The sequence below is a fragment of the Chelmon rostratus genome, chromosome 17 (assembly GCF_017976325.1).
Source record: "Chelmon rostratus isolate fCheRos1 chromosome 17, fCheRos1.pri, whole genome shotgun sequence".
NCBI classification, from domain to species: Eukaryota; Metazoa; Chordata; class Actinopteri; order Chaetodontiformes; family Chaetodontidae; genus Chelmon; species Chelmon rostratus.
In genome coordinates this window covers 14,139,433-14,154,973 of record NC_055674.1, presented here as the reverse complement: position 1 = coordinate 14,154,973, position 15,541 = coordinate 14,139,433, and the positions used below count along the sequence as shown (strand labels likewise).

The following is a 15,541-nucleotide window of genomic DNA, read 5'->3' as shown; positions in this document are numbered from 1 at the left end:
CTATTTCCTGTTTCACACAGCTGATTATATTCTCTGTAAGTACATGTATGAAGATCATCCATGTGACACATTTCAAAACAGAAAGAAAAAGACAGTTTCTAGACACATTGACATCTGATTTGTCTAATCAAAAAAATTAAATCAAAGAATAGTGCAGAAATAAACAGCAACAAACACAAGTACAGAAGTTTAAAAGTTTGCCCCTTTAGGCATGAACATTCACACAAATGTGCAAAGTGGAGTAAGGTGTACAAAATGAATGTAATTACACCTATAAGTAATGAAGGCATTGCGTTGTGCCAGAAGTTTTGGAAAAAGTCCACAATAACATCAGTAAAGTGCACAATAACACAAAGCATCAGTCGACCTGAACAAAAAGCCCTCAGTGCCTGAACACTTGTAACATGAAGCCACCAGAGGAGGAGCCCTCAGACCACGAATGACTTCAACACCAGTTCACTGTTACAGTCAAGAGACAAACACACTTTAGAGTTTAGAAAAAGTTTCTTCATTTAATTCAACAGCATCACTTTAAATAGTTGGATGTTTTCATAACTGATACATTATTGTTGGTTTTCCCAAAGTGAAAAATGAATTATATATTTATACATGACCAAACATTAAAACTTTCAAGTCATGAATTTCAAGTTTTTTTGTGTGAGATGAAGAGAAACACCTGAACATTTCATTTTCATTGATTCAAATATACTTCAGTCAACTGATTTACTGTCATCAATATTTAAATTTGCCTCCTTGTGTAATCCCTCATGACGAGGTGAAGTGTGTGTGTGTGTGTGTGCGCGCGCCTGTGTGTGTGTGTGTGTGTGTGTGTGTGTCAGTGAGAGGACAGAAGAGCTTGGAGGAGCCTGTTATATTGAGTGATATCAGCCTCAACTGAAATTACAGCTCATCAAAATCATTGAAAGTAACTGTATTAAAGCTTGGTCACATCGATTAATCAAGGAGCCAGTAGAATCAGGAACACTCACAGTTCAGTCCATCGACCCTCTAAACATGAACTGTCTGTTCATATCACATAGGACACCTGTCAAAATCCCTGAGAAGCCTTACTAAATTCAAAACTGAACTGTCACAGAGAGCCAAGACCAAATTCTGGCTCAGTTCTTTGACAACACAGAAAAAATGCACCACTGCCTTCAACGTACAGTCTCCACAAACTAAATTACCAAGCAGACAGTCTGATATTCTGCATTGACTCAAACAGAAGACTCTCTTTCTAAATGTTTCAATCCTCACAAACATTGGAGTGTAAAACACATTTCATCGTGATCAGAAACAAATGTAGCTCTGAACAACACAAGGCTGCGGTCGTCTACTGCCAACAGCAAATTATTCAAACTGATTGTAAACCTGAAACATTACAGCAGATACTTCAAGTCATCACTGGTGAAGACAAAGAAGAAACAGAATGAACGTATTCAAAGGTCTCTATCAGGTCCTCTTATCACTGAAGCCAGAAAGACTGCAAACAGATTCGTGATTATTTGTTCCGTCTGTTAAAGAACTCTAGAGGGCAGTCTAGGACTGACTGGGTTTGATACTTGCACTGATTATGATGAACAAGGTTCATGAGGAGTAACATCAACATGACATACATGAACACAACTAGTGATGATGGTATATTTGCCCAAATCAAAGGCCAGTTCCTACTCTTACCTGGTCTAATGATGTAAAGTAAAGTAAAAATACTACTTCCTGTTTCTACAATGGGGGTGATTAAACTCTCTGTGTTCATGAAACTGTGTCCACATGTCTTCATAAATACATGCATGCAGATCATGCATGTGATACAAACATTTACATTTCGGACACATTAAAAGATAAAAAGCTTCAATGTGATTTTCAGATTGTTCACCAAAACTTTCACACCAAATCCACACAAAGTCCTAATATGTGCACATTTTACAGCCAGAAAAAAAAAATTTAAGATATTTAATGAACCTTTTTGCCACTTGTTCACTTTAATTCATTTTTCTTATTGTCTAATCTGTGATTTAGGGTCCAAATGATAGGACAAATATTGTTAGACTTTTTATTATATAGTTATATGAGATATATTTTTTCTGTTCATACGTCTGCATATAAGTCACTCAATAGCGCAACCAACTGCCGGCACACTTTTGTTATCATCATCATCATCAATATCATCATCATCATCATTGTCATCATCACCACCATCATCATCATTGTCATCATCACAATCATCATCATCATCATGCTTTCTAAAAACCTCTGGCTCCATCTAGTGGAGCATTTGTGACCTTGTTCCTGCTTCTTCTGATGGGCTGGAGGCACACCTGTTCCAGATTCATAATCAACTAATGATTGCAGCTGCAGCAAGGAGTGGCCATTCATCATTCACACTGCAGTCAACTATATAAGAAGCCAACTGACTACGACGCTGGATTGTAAAACACCTCAACCTGCTGCCACTTTCAGAAGTTCTCCGATGATACAGCCATCGTTGGATGTGTATCGCAGTGGAACGATTTGGAATACAGGGAAGTCATCACTTACTTTGTCGACTGGTGTGGACTAAACCACCTGCACATAAACGCCAGCAAGACTAAGGAGATGGTGATTGACTCCCGCTGGAAAGCACCACAGACTACACCGTTGTGCATCCAGGGTCATCTCATGGACATTGAGATCGTGGAGGAGTACAAATACCTGAGTGTCCTGCTCAACAATAAACTGGACTGGTCCACTAACACTGATGCCCTGTACAGGAAGGGCCAAAGTCGTCTCCATCGACTGAGAAGACTGAGGTCCTTTGGAGTATGTAGGACATTACTGAGGACTTTCTATGACTCTGTGGTTGCATCTGCAGTCTTTTACGCAGTTGTGTGCTGTGGCTGTAGAAGCTCTGAGAGGGACAGAAAAAGACTCAACAAACTGGTCAGGAGAGCTGGCTCTGTCCTGGACTGCCCTCTGGACACCACTGAGGATGTAGGTGAGAGGAGGTCGTTAGCCAAGCTGACATCCATCATTAACAACCTACCCGTTAGAGGGTGCTACTAGTTGACGTCTATTTTCATTTTCCCATGCTCTGTCAGCATGGTGCTTTTCTTTGTAAATAAACATTGTATTCTTTCGCCAAGCCTGTGTCTGCACCTGAGCCTCCGAGACCCGTTCCTTGACACATCCATGATTCATGTTAATATTCACATTAAGAATACTAATAATGGTCCTTGTTTGCAATTATACAAGATTTACATCATGTTTTAATATTGAATTGTCAGTACAACACATTTAGGCAATAATAGTTTACAGTAAAAGCAAAGTTAACAGTTGTTTCATTTCTGTAAGATACGATAAGATAAGACTTTATTTCTCCCCAGCTGGGAATAGCAGTTGGAAAAAAATAGCAACAGAAATAGAGAACATACTAAATAAAAAATAAAAGCTAACTTTACATGTACATTTTATCCAAACAAAATATTTACAAGAAATATGTAAAAAAAAAAATACATATTGCCACTAAGAACTATGAGAAAAATAGCTGTACAATTTAATGCCAAAAATTCTTTAGAATTACACAGTTTATACAGATACGGCACTTGGCTCTGTTACCACCTGTCTCAGGGGTGACAACAATAAGGGGAGCAACACACAGTCAATACCAGTTCTGATTACTATTTATTAAACAAAAGTGTCCAGCAAAATGGTATAAATATGGAGTGTGTAAAATGGAGCATAATCAGTTGTGTCAGCGGTGTGTGGATGGGTGAGAATGTGTGGGTGGCAAATGTTGAATTCTGCAGCAAACCGAACAAGGATGGCTACGCAGGCTGGTGCAGGCCTCGCCGAGGGTGAGTGAGAGAGAGAGTGGGCAATCAGAAAGGCAGGCTTTTATGCTTTCTGAAAGTCCACACCCAGATGATTAAAGCAGGTGACACTCCTCAGCTCCACCCCTGAACAGCTCTCAGAGGCTGCAAACAAAAAGAGAGTGAGGCACAAACAAAGGAGTGGGAGGAGTTGTCACACCCCCTCCCTTAAGATGGGGGTCCACCTCTGGAACCCCAGACATCCTCTTAGTCAGCTGTGCCTAAAAATATTAACTTAAATTGACCAAATATTGGTATAATGAAAACATTTTCTACAACCTGCACTTCTTCCTGATCTCCAGCCACTAAAGCCATCACCTCAGCAACCTTGGTACCGTAGGAAGCAGTTTAAGAGAGACAACCCCAATGGGCAGAGAGGTTCACTGCAGGGAGAAAACAGGTTACACAGACACTGCTCTGGACATGGCATCAGCAACTTTGTTTTCAGCGCCCTTCACATGGCAAATGTCCAGATTAAATGGCTGGAGGAAAAGATACCAACGCATCAGCCGCTGGTTTGGGTTCTGTAGAGAGTGAAGAAAAGTTAGAGGATTTTGATCAGTATATACCACCAGCGGACTTGACCCTCCACCAACATAAACCTCAAAGTGTCGCAAGGCCCAAATAAGAGCCAGTGCCTCCTTTTCAATGATGGAATAGTTTAACTCGTGTGAGTTAAACTTTTTGGAAAGAAGCCCACCGGACAGTCAACACCGTGTGCATTAGCTTGCATGAGAACAGCTCCAGCACCCACCTTACTACTACACGTATAGTGTGAACGGCAGGTTGACTTTTGGAGCAGCTAGAACAGGAGCAGAGCACAGCAAGGACTTGATATTCTCAAAGGCATGTTGGCAAACAGGTGACCATTCAAACTTAGCCTTTGAGCTCAGAAGAGATGTTAGCGGGGCAGCTACTGTGGAGAAATCCTTACAAAACCCACGATAATAACCTGCCATGCCGAGGAAGCAGGAGAGCTCTTTCTTGGTAGTTGGGATGGGAAACTGGTCAATCGCAAACACCTTTGCTCTTACTGGGCGCACCTGCCCCTGTCCAACCACCTTACCCAGGTAAGTAACTGTCGCCTTAGCAAACCATTTGGCCAGATTTACTGTCAAAGCTGCCCAGGCTAGTCGCTCAAACAGTGCCCTTATACGCTGAAGGTGCTGTTGCCAAGAGTCACTGTAAATCACTACATCATCTAAATACACAGCACACCCTTCCAAGCCTGATACCACCTTGTTCATCAGGCGCTGGAAGGTGGCTGGAGCATTGCGGAGACTGAATGGCATGGCAGTAGATGAGTACAACCCACTATCTGTAATGAACGCTGCGACTTCGCGAGCTCTGGGAGTTAAGGGGACTTGCCAGAAACCTTTCAAAAGATCAAATTAACTGACAAACTTGGCAGTACCCACCTGATCCACACAATCTTCCATGCGGGGAAGAGGAAAAGAGTCAGACTTTGTTACTTTGTTTACCTTACGCAGATCAGCACAGGGCCTAAAAGTACCATGAGGTTTACTAACCAGCAGACACGGGAAGGACCAGCTAGAAGCACATGGCTCCGCAATGTTGTTTGTCACCATGTATTTGACTTCTGCTTCTAGATACTTGCGCTTGTCAGGAGACATGCAGTAGAAGTGTTGTCGAATGGGCTGGGCATCACCCACATCAATGTCATGCTGAATGAGATGGGTACGAGACGGGGTATCTGCAAACAGACTTGGATACTCTTTGATTATATTAATAAGTTCTTTTCTCTTTACTTCTGGCAAATGTTTCAGCAGGTCATCAAGCTTGGCAAGTGTCTCTGAGTTTTTAAGTCTCCCTCTCAATATTCCATGATCTGGAACTTCCAACATTTCCTCAGGGGCTGCAGTCAGACACAGAGCAGGAGAAGGAGGATCCTCTGGAGCAGCTACGGCAGCGGAGGCGAGCAAAGGACCAGGACCTGAATCTGGAGAACGAGCATAATAAGGCTTTAACAAGTTAACATGGTACATCTGCATTGATTTCTTCCGGTCAGGAGTTGAGATGTAGTAGTTAAATTCTGACACCTTATGCACCACTGTGTAAGGGCCAAAAAATTTAGCTTGAAAAGGAGAGCAAGCTAAAGGCAGAAGGGCAAGAACTTGATCCCCAGGGCTAAATTCACAACTCTCAGCCCTACGGTCATACAGCTTTTTCATTTTATTATGGGCTGCTTGCAGATTCTCTTTTGCCATCTTATTTGCTTTGTACAGCTGTTGCCTGAACCCGTTCACGTAGTCGATCAGGTTTGCACGGCCTCCTTCAACATTCCAGTCACTGCTCAGGGAGGCCAAGGGGCCAGGAACTGCGTGACCGAGACGAGGTCATTGGGACTAAAGCCCAGACTCTCCTGAGAAACCTCTCTGGCAGCTAACACCAACCATGGTAAGCCCTCTTCCCAGTCCTGGTTCAATCAGTGCAGTAAGCACGAAGAAGAGTCTTTAGGGTTTGGTGGAATCGCTCTAAAGCTCCTTGGCTCTGTGGATGGTATGCACTGGACTGGGCATGTTTCACTCTTAGCTGTGTTAGGATTTCTTTGAACATTTTGGAACAAAAGTTAGAGCCTTGATCTGACTGGATAACTTTTGGGACCCCAAAGATGGACATGAACTGTGTCAAAGCTTTGACGACAGATTTGGTTGTAATATTATGTAGAGGGTAGGCAGCTGGGTAGCGGTTTGCCTGACACATTACTGTTAGCAGGAAGTGGCTACCAGCTTTGGAACGTGGCAATGGTCCAACACAGTCAATCAAGAGGTGTTCAAAGGGTTGTTCAGCGGCTGGAATTGGGAACAAAGGAGCAGGTTTCATCACCTGCTTAGGTTTCCCTGTTAACTGGCAAGTATGACATGTTTTAAGAAAGGCAGACACATCTTTTTTTCACACACGGCCAGTAAAAATGTCTCAGAATCTTATCATATGTTTTCCTCACCCCTGGATGACCAGCAACACTGTCATGAGCAGTCTGAAGCACAATGGGACGTAGTGAAAAGGGCAGAACAATTTGCAAAACCTCTTCACCCACAAAACCATCCCCCTGGGGAATCCATTTTCTCACCAACAACCCATCCTGTAGAAAGTAACCACAGGGAGCACTCTCCACCTCATCATCTGGCAGAAGATGGTTGTACAGAGTTTGAAGTGTGGGATCCTGCTGCTGCTCCTTCACCAGTTCACTGCAGGTTTTACACAAGGGAAAAGCAGGCACAGGGAAAACAGATATTCTTTTGTTCTTTACATTTTCAGGACTAGGCTTACCAACTGCACACATGACACGAGTGACCACACAAGTTGGAAAAGTTGAAGAAATAAGAGATTTAGAAACATCTGTCTGGGAAGATAAGATGTTCCCCTGGGCATCCTGAGCTGGATGAGTATCAGACCACACTCTAGCCCCAGCCAGGTCATTCCCCAGGATGACATGAATTCCTTGCATGGGTAAAGCAGGACGCACCGCCATGGTCACATCACCCTGCAGGAGCTCTGAAGACAGAGTTGGCCTATGCAGTGGAGCAGAAAAAACAGTCATCCCCATTCCTTGCACTGCAACATTGGTACCAGTGTCTGACTTAGGAGAGAAAGGTAAGACAGTTTAGGATAAATGAGTCCAAAGCCCCTGGATCTCTTAATATCTTAACAGCTACCTTTTTCTCACACCCAACCAGAGAAACATGTCCATCTGATACAAATGGAAGATAACCAGGGTCAATCTTATCAGCTGGAAAGTCAGATTGCCCTGGAACTGTGGCAACCCTAGACTCAAAAGAGGATTTGGTGTGTGCCAGTACAGCAGCAATAGCACTAACTTGTTCCCCTGAACGCACAGTGGCAACAGCCCCAGATGATTTGGCTGATAAGTACCCAGTCCTTGTCTTTTTCTTTAAGATGGGACACTCATTTCTCCAGTGCCCTTTACCAAGACAGTAGTTGCAGATTCTGTTAGGATCCATCTTGGCAGGTACTTCAGTGGAAACCTCACAGTTCCTTCTGACACTTGTTTGCTGCCCTCCTTACATGCCACATCACGACCAGCATGATCACCAGCAAACATTTTGTGCGTCAGCATAAACTCATCTGCCAACTGGGCTGCCTCTGAAAGCTTATTAACTTTTTGTTTGTTAATGTAAGTTACAACACGGTTAGGCAGAGTATTTTTGAACTCTTCAACCATGACTAATTCCTGAAGATCCTCCAAGTTTTTAACCTGTGAAGAAGTACACCAGCGCTGGAAATGAACTGCTAGTTCACGAGCGAATTCTGTGTGGGACTGCTTCTCCCTCCCTGACCGGAGGCGTTGACGATATGCTTCTGGGGCTAGCTCATATGATTTGAGCACTGCAACTTTAAATAGCTGATAGTTCCCACTATCAGCAACATACAAGGCTGAAAAAGCTTCCTGTGCCCTGCCCGTAAACACACACTGCAGACCAGTTCTGCTAAACGTTCAAAGAGCACAAAGAAAATGTCAGGGTCAATCTCAAATCAAATTTCGCAAGATTCTTATGCAGATCTTCCTAAATCACATTTATTTGTCTGGTGTCACAACTCCGACACTATTGTTTCTTAAGTCCAACAACAAAAGGTCAAACTCTGTCCTCCCTATGAGGACGAGTCAATGCAAAACCTAGTTGTCTTCCACCTTTACCAATCTGACTGCAGAGAGGACAATAAACCTTTTATTTTTCAATGCAACTTTTATTGTAAACAAGCCAACAGAGTTTATATGTCTGACTGGACAATTTGTTTTTATTGACTGAAACATGTTTATTCATGGCCTCCATGTACTGAGGGGTTACATGTTGTTACTGTTCTTAAAGCTTCATTAATATTCTCAACAGTTTTCTTCACTTTTATTGAGGCTTTCTTTCAAGTCAAATCCAGTTCCACACTGTGAGGAGGAGTCAATGCAAAAGTCAGATGTCTTCCACCTCTACTTATCTGACTGCAGAGAGGAGGACAGAGAACAGTGGACACACAGTTGAACATGATGGACTATAGGACAGGACTGCTGCTGTTAACTATCTGCTGGGCAGGTGAACATCTACACTCATCTTCATCTAATAGAGCTTTTATTTGTGTCATCAGCTGATTTCACTTGATGTCTTTTCTCCTCTTGACAGGTGTTGATGGTCAGACTCTGACACAATCTGAACCAGTGGTTAAAAGGCCTGGAGAATCTCACAGATTGACCTGTACAGCCTCTGGATTCACATTCAGTGGCTACTGGATGCACTGGGTCAGACAGGCTCCTGGAAAAGGACTGGAGTGGATTGCTGCTATTTATGATGATAGCAACATTGTCTACTCTGAGTCAGTGAAAGGCCGGTTTACCATCTCCAGAGACAACAGCAGAAAGCAGGTGTATCTGCAGATGAACAGTCTGAAGACTGAAGATTCTGCTGTTTATCATTGTGCTCGCGAGTCACAGTGACTGGAGTTGGTTGAGCAGCTGTACAAAAACCTGCAGTCCTCAGCTTTACTGGGTTGAAAGACAACAACTGTCTCAGAGGATTAATGTCTTTGCTTGTGCTTTGAGTAAATTACAGCGTGTGCTAACAGGGGAACAAAATACATAATCAGGGGGTGGAAGTTCAGACTTTGACCAAGATACAATAATTGCACTAAAAAAGACTTGATGTGATACAACTGAAGAAAGAATGAACCTGATACACAAACACTTACTCTTCTCTTTGTCTTCTACCATATCATAGTGGTTGCTGCACCTCTCCAGATTTTACACACACACACAGAGACACACACACTGAGACATGCACAAACACACTCTCAGCCTTGTTTTCACATTGTTGATCAGGCTGCACCATGTGACTCAACATCCAGAATAAACTGGAGCATGCTGGACTTCTGAACACTTCACTCAGCGTCCCAACAGGGACTCTTCATCCAATTGTAGACCGAACCAGTAAAACAAACAATACATTAACATCTAACAGTGTGAGATCAGTGAGATCATTTTGTCACCATGCAGAGAGGTAGATTTAGAACAACAAACACGCTGTATCATCATTCTAAAGAGGACCCCCTCTCTCTCAACAGAGAGAATTCAACATCCACAGACTTCAGACTGTTGAACAGACTTCAGAAACAAAAGAATAATGTCAGGACTTTTTCCAAGCTGAGGCTGGAAAATGACAGTTAGTCTGTCAGACCTCTAGAGGGCAGTCTAGGACTGATGAGTTTGATACTTGCACTGATAGTGATGAGGAAGGTTCAGGAGAAGTAACATCAAGAAAGAACAGGTGATTTGATTGGTCTTGTCTGACATGAACACAATGGTATATTTGTCCAAATGAAAGGCCAGTTCCTACTTTCACCTGGTCTAATGATGTAAACCACTGATTCTTTTAAACATTGATCTACATGGATTAAATGTACTTCCTGTTTCTACAATGGTGGTGATTAAATTCTCTGTGTTCATGAAACTGTGTCCACATGTCTTCATAAATACATGCATGCAGATCATGCATGTGATACAAACATTTACAGTTTTGTCACATTTAAAGATAAAAAAGCTTCCATGTGATTTTCAGATTGTTCACCAAAACTTTCACACCAAATCCACACAAAGTCCTAATATGTGCGCATTTTACAGCCAGAAAGAGGAAATTTAGAGGACTATTTGAAAGGACAAAAATAATCTCCACACGCACATACACACACACAAGCACGCATGCATTCACACACACACACACACACACACACACACAGATTTTCACTAATAGGAGGAGTCAATGCAAAAGTCAGATGTCTTCCACCTCTACTTATCTGACTGCAGAGAGGAGGACAGAGAACAGTGGACACACAGTTGAACATGATGGACTATAGGACAGGACTGCTGCTGTTAACTATCTGCTGGGCAGGTGAACATCTACACTCATCTTCATCTAATAGAGCTTTGATTTGTGTCATCAGCTGATTTCACTTGATGTCTTTTCTCCTCTTGACAGGTGTTGATGGTCAGACTCTGACAGAATCTGAACCAGTGGTTAAAAGGCCTGGAGAATCTCACAGACTGACCTGTACAGCCTCTGGATTCACACTCAGCAGCTACCAGATGCACTGGATCAGACAGGCTCCTGGAAAAGGACTGGAGTGGGTTGCTTACATCAGTGAAACTAGCAACTACATCTACTACTCTGAGTCAGTGAAAGGCCGGTTTACCATCTCCAGAGACAACAGCAGACAGCAGGTGTATCTGCAGATGAACAGTCTGAAGACTGAGGATTCTGCTGTTTATTATTGTGCTCGAGAGCCGAGACTCACAGTGACTGAAGTTAGATGAGCAGCTGTACAAAAACCTGCAGTCCTCATCTTTCAGGTTGGCGGAGCCCAAGTATGAAGTATTTTTTTTAATATTCATAACATATGTGTATATATCATGTATATTTTGTTCTATATATTTTTTCTTTTAAAATCTTTTAAAGTGACAAGATCAGCTACACTAAAACATGATACTGTTCAATGTAATAAAATGAAAGAGTAACTATATAACACTTCTACTACCTTGGTGACACTAACTGGACACAATCTTCAGCCTGAGTACACAGCTGTTTATTACTGAGGAGGTTACACCACAGTGACACAAACCACCAACAAACCTGCACAAAAACACAGCAACCATGTGACTCCCAAAACCAAAAACACAAAGTCCTAATATGTGCACATTTCACAGCCAGAAAGAGGAAAGTAGCATTCATTTTAAATATTAATATTAATATTAAATAGGCCGGTTTACCATCTCCAGAGACAACAGCAGACAGCAGGTGTATCTGCAGATATCTGAAGATTGAAGACTCTGCTGTTTATTATTGTGCTCGAGACTCACAGTGACTGGAGTTGGTTGAGCAGCTGTACAAAAACCTGCAGTCCTCATCTTTCAGGTTGGCGGAGCCCAAGTATGAAGCATTTTTTAAAATATTCATAATATATGTGAATATATCATGTATATTTTGTTCGATTGTATTTTTCTTTTAAAATCTTTTTCAAGTGACAAGATAGGTTTTTGGTTCTTTTAAAAATATTTAGCGCACTGGCCTCCTTGATATCTACTGGCAGTGTGTTCCAGAACAGAAAACATCATGGATCTTGTCCCAGGCAGCCTTCAGGTATCTGAAGTGCACTGGAAGCAGATAACAACCAATATGAGCCCCCGATGCCACTATGGATTGTCTGGTAGCCCACCACAATGCAGCCCTATCCCTCAGCCTTGACTCTCTCGCCCCTCTCAAAACCTGGACTGTTTTTTCTCCATCATGACCCCTGGCTCACGATGGAACGCGCCACGATTACCACCAGTCGTCAAGAGACTCCATAAAGATCCAGCCATACCATTTGCCTTCACTTTCCACCTTCAGGCATTTAAAGGCCGTGAGAGGACTAAAGAAGCTCTCTCCCTGATCAAGATGCAATACAGTATATTTCCACTCTCACTTTCAATCATAAATATCATCCTAAAATGTGTTCTCTAGCATGAACCAGTTGACTCCGGCCACATCAGTATCCTCATTCCTCGAGACCTCTCGACATGTTTGGACACAGTTTCCCACATCATCCCAGAGCCTTCACCTGGATCAACTTGGATCGTCTCCATGTGTACAATATTCTTATTTTGTGACAATAAACTCCTTTACCATTCACATATTCCTTCGTCTGTGTTCTGCATCCAGAGTTCAGCCACTAATCTCAGACCTTTTGAAAAGGTTCTGTTTTCAGATGTGATATTGTATCCAACATGGATGGACAATCAGCTACACTAAAACATGATACTGTTCGATGTAATCATATGAAAGAGTAACTATATAACACTTCTACTAGCTTGGTGACATTAACTGGACACAATCTTCAGCCTGAGGATACAGCTGTTTATTACTGAGGAGGTTACACCACAGTGACACAAACCACCAACAGACCTGCACACAAACACAGCAACCATGTGACTCCCAAAACCAAAAAGTTCACATAATATCATTGATTTTTGAGGCCAACCTATATCATACAGAGTCTTTCTTTCTCTTTCTTGGTTGTTCGATGACTTAAAAAAAAAAAAAAGACAACATGTCTTGGCCTCATTGAAGGACAAGCAATCTTAACTAAACGAATAATCAAAAAAACAAAATAAATGACACAATGCATGTGCCTGTACATGAGCCACTCCCTCTTCATGGGGGTACAGGATACATGTAATCCTTAATAATGTTCCCTTTATTTATTTACTTCCTTACTAACGTGTGTGATGTGCACTGTGATACGCACATGTGTGACTATGTTGGCTAACTGTGGAGGCTATATTGAAATCAATCAATACTTCTGTTTTTCATGCAGACTGTCATGTGGAATAGTACACCACACTTCTTCAGTGATAAAACAGCATACACTGGTTTATATCACGGCTATATGAAGCATTAAGTGAATCCTGGTCATCTGACAGAACCAAGTCCACAAATAAAGCGCATGATGGCAACTGTTCTTCACAGAGGTTCTTCTGCCTGTAATGTGCTCCTGTCCAACATCACACAGATTCAAAACAGATCATCATTCAAAAAAAGTTACTGGTGCAGCAACTGTTGAGTCTCACCTTGATGTTATTTTGCTGTTGCGTTTATTTAAACATGTTTTTTTTTTTTTAATGTATTTTTGGGTGTCGTGGGTGTGTAACAATTCTGTTCTTGTTCCGTGCGGACCAAAGGTAGACTGGCAACCACTATGTGGAAGCTAATGGAGATCTGAATGAAGAATATAGATTTTTAAGAGATGATGTTGCACATTTACGCATGATATATCCAGTGGTACAGTGATGGATGACCAAATGCCGTTGAGTAGAATAGATCTAATCATCTAATTTAGGTGCAAATAAATCTTAAAATTTAATCATCTTAAAAGCATCTCTATTATTAAAAAATCATAATCACAATTTACAGTGTAATCTTCTGTGCTGTCGCTGTGCCTCGACTGTCCATACAGATAAAGGTACAAGGGAACAAGATGTGAAGTTAAGGAATAAGGGGGTAACAGTGTGGGAATTAATTTGTACTGGAGGTATTTTATGATTACTGCTAACAACAATGCAACAGGTTGGATCAGACAGTGTGAACGAAAAATTACTGGACTTTCTATCAGTGAGAAGGAAGTTCAGGTACAGCAGAAACACTTGTGAATATAAACAGACAAAATTTGCCACCTGATCACACAATTGTGTTTTTATGATGCTGATACAAGCCACCGGCACAAATACCCAGAAACACATGTGAATGAACCACAGACACCATTTCAATATCACAGTATTCATACAAACATCATTTTGTCACCATGCAGGTAGAGGTAGATTTAGAACAACAAACGGGCTGTATCATCATTCTAAATAGGACCCCGTCTCTCTCAGCAGAGAGAATCCAACATCCACAGAGATCAGACTGTTGACCAGACTTCAGAAACAAAAGAACAATGTCAGTACTTTTTCCAAGCTGAGGATGGAAAATGACAGTTTGTCTGTCAGACCTCTAGAGGGCAGTCTAGAGCTGACTGGGTTTGATACTTGCACTGATTATGATGAACAAGGTTCATGAGAAGTAACATCAACGTGACATACATGAACACAACTAGTGATGATGGTATAGTTGCCCAAATCAAAGGCCAGTTCCTACTCTTACCTGGTCTAATGATGTAAACCATTGATTCTTTTAAACATTGATCTACATGGATTAAATGTCCCTCTTTAGTTGCTGATTGCAGTTTTTTTCAGCAAATAGTAACTAATATTTCAGTCCAGAAGTAAAGTAAAAATACTACTTCCTGTTTCTACAATGGGGGTGATTAAACTCTCTGTGTTCATGAAACTGTGTCCACATGTCTTCATAAATACATGCATGCAGATCATGCATGTAATACAAACATTTACATTTCGGTCACATTAAAAGATAAAAAGCTTCCATGTGATTTTCAGATTGTTCACCAAAACTTTCACACCAAATCCACACAAAGTTCTAATATGTGCACATTTACACAGCCAGAAAAAAAAAAAAAAAGATATTTAATGAACCTTTTTGCCACTTGTTCACTTTAATTCATTTTTCTTATTGTCTAATCTGTGATTTAGGGTCAAAATGATAGGCCAAATATTGTTATACTTTTTATTATATAGTTATATGAGATATATTTTTTCTGTTCATACGTCTGCATATAAGTCACTCAATAGCGCAACCAACTGCCGGCACACTTTTGTTATCATCATCATCATCAATATCATCATCATTATTGTCATCATCACCACCATCATCATCATCACAATCATCACAATCATCATCATCATCATGCTTTCTAAAAACCTCTGGCTCCATCTAGTGGAGCATTTGTGACCTTGTTCCTGCTTCTTCTGATGGGCTGGAGGCACACCTGTTCCAGATTCATAATCAACTAATGATTGCAGCTGCAGCAAGGAGTGGCCATTCATCATTCACACTGCAGTCAACTATATAAGAAGCCAACTGACTACGACGCTGGATTGTAAAACACCTCAACCTGCTGCCACTTTCAGAAGTTCTCCGATGATACAGCCATCGTTGGATGTGTATCGCAGTGGAACGATTTGGAATACAGGGAAGTCATCACTTACTTTGTCGACTGGTGTGGACTAAACCACCTGCACA

General features: G+C 41.5%; 1 protein-coding gene and 2 gene segments (V, D, J or C); all 3 read left to right on the top strand.

The window, feature by feature from the left end:
• Positions 1-15,541, top strand: part of LOC121620884 (immunoglobulin mu heavy chain-like) — a 94,899-nt gene that overhangs the window by 699 nt on the left and 78,659 nt on the right. The window lies entirely within an intron of this gene.
• The window catches only part of LOC121620879, a 231,598-nt gene that overhangs the window by 170,284 nt on the left and 45,773 nt on the right, over positions 1-15,541 (top strand).
• On the top strand, positions 10,705-11,327 carry LOC121620894. The segment is given in 2 exon segments: positions 10,705-10,759; positions 10,847-11,327. Coding segments are annotated over 2 exon segments (384 nt in total).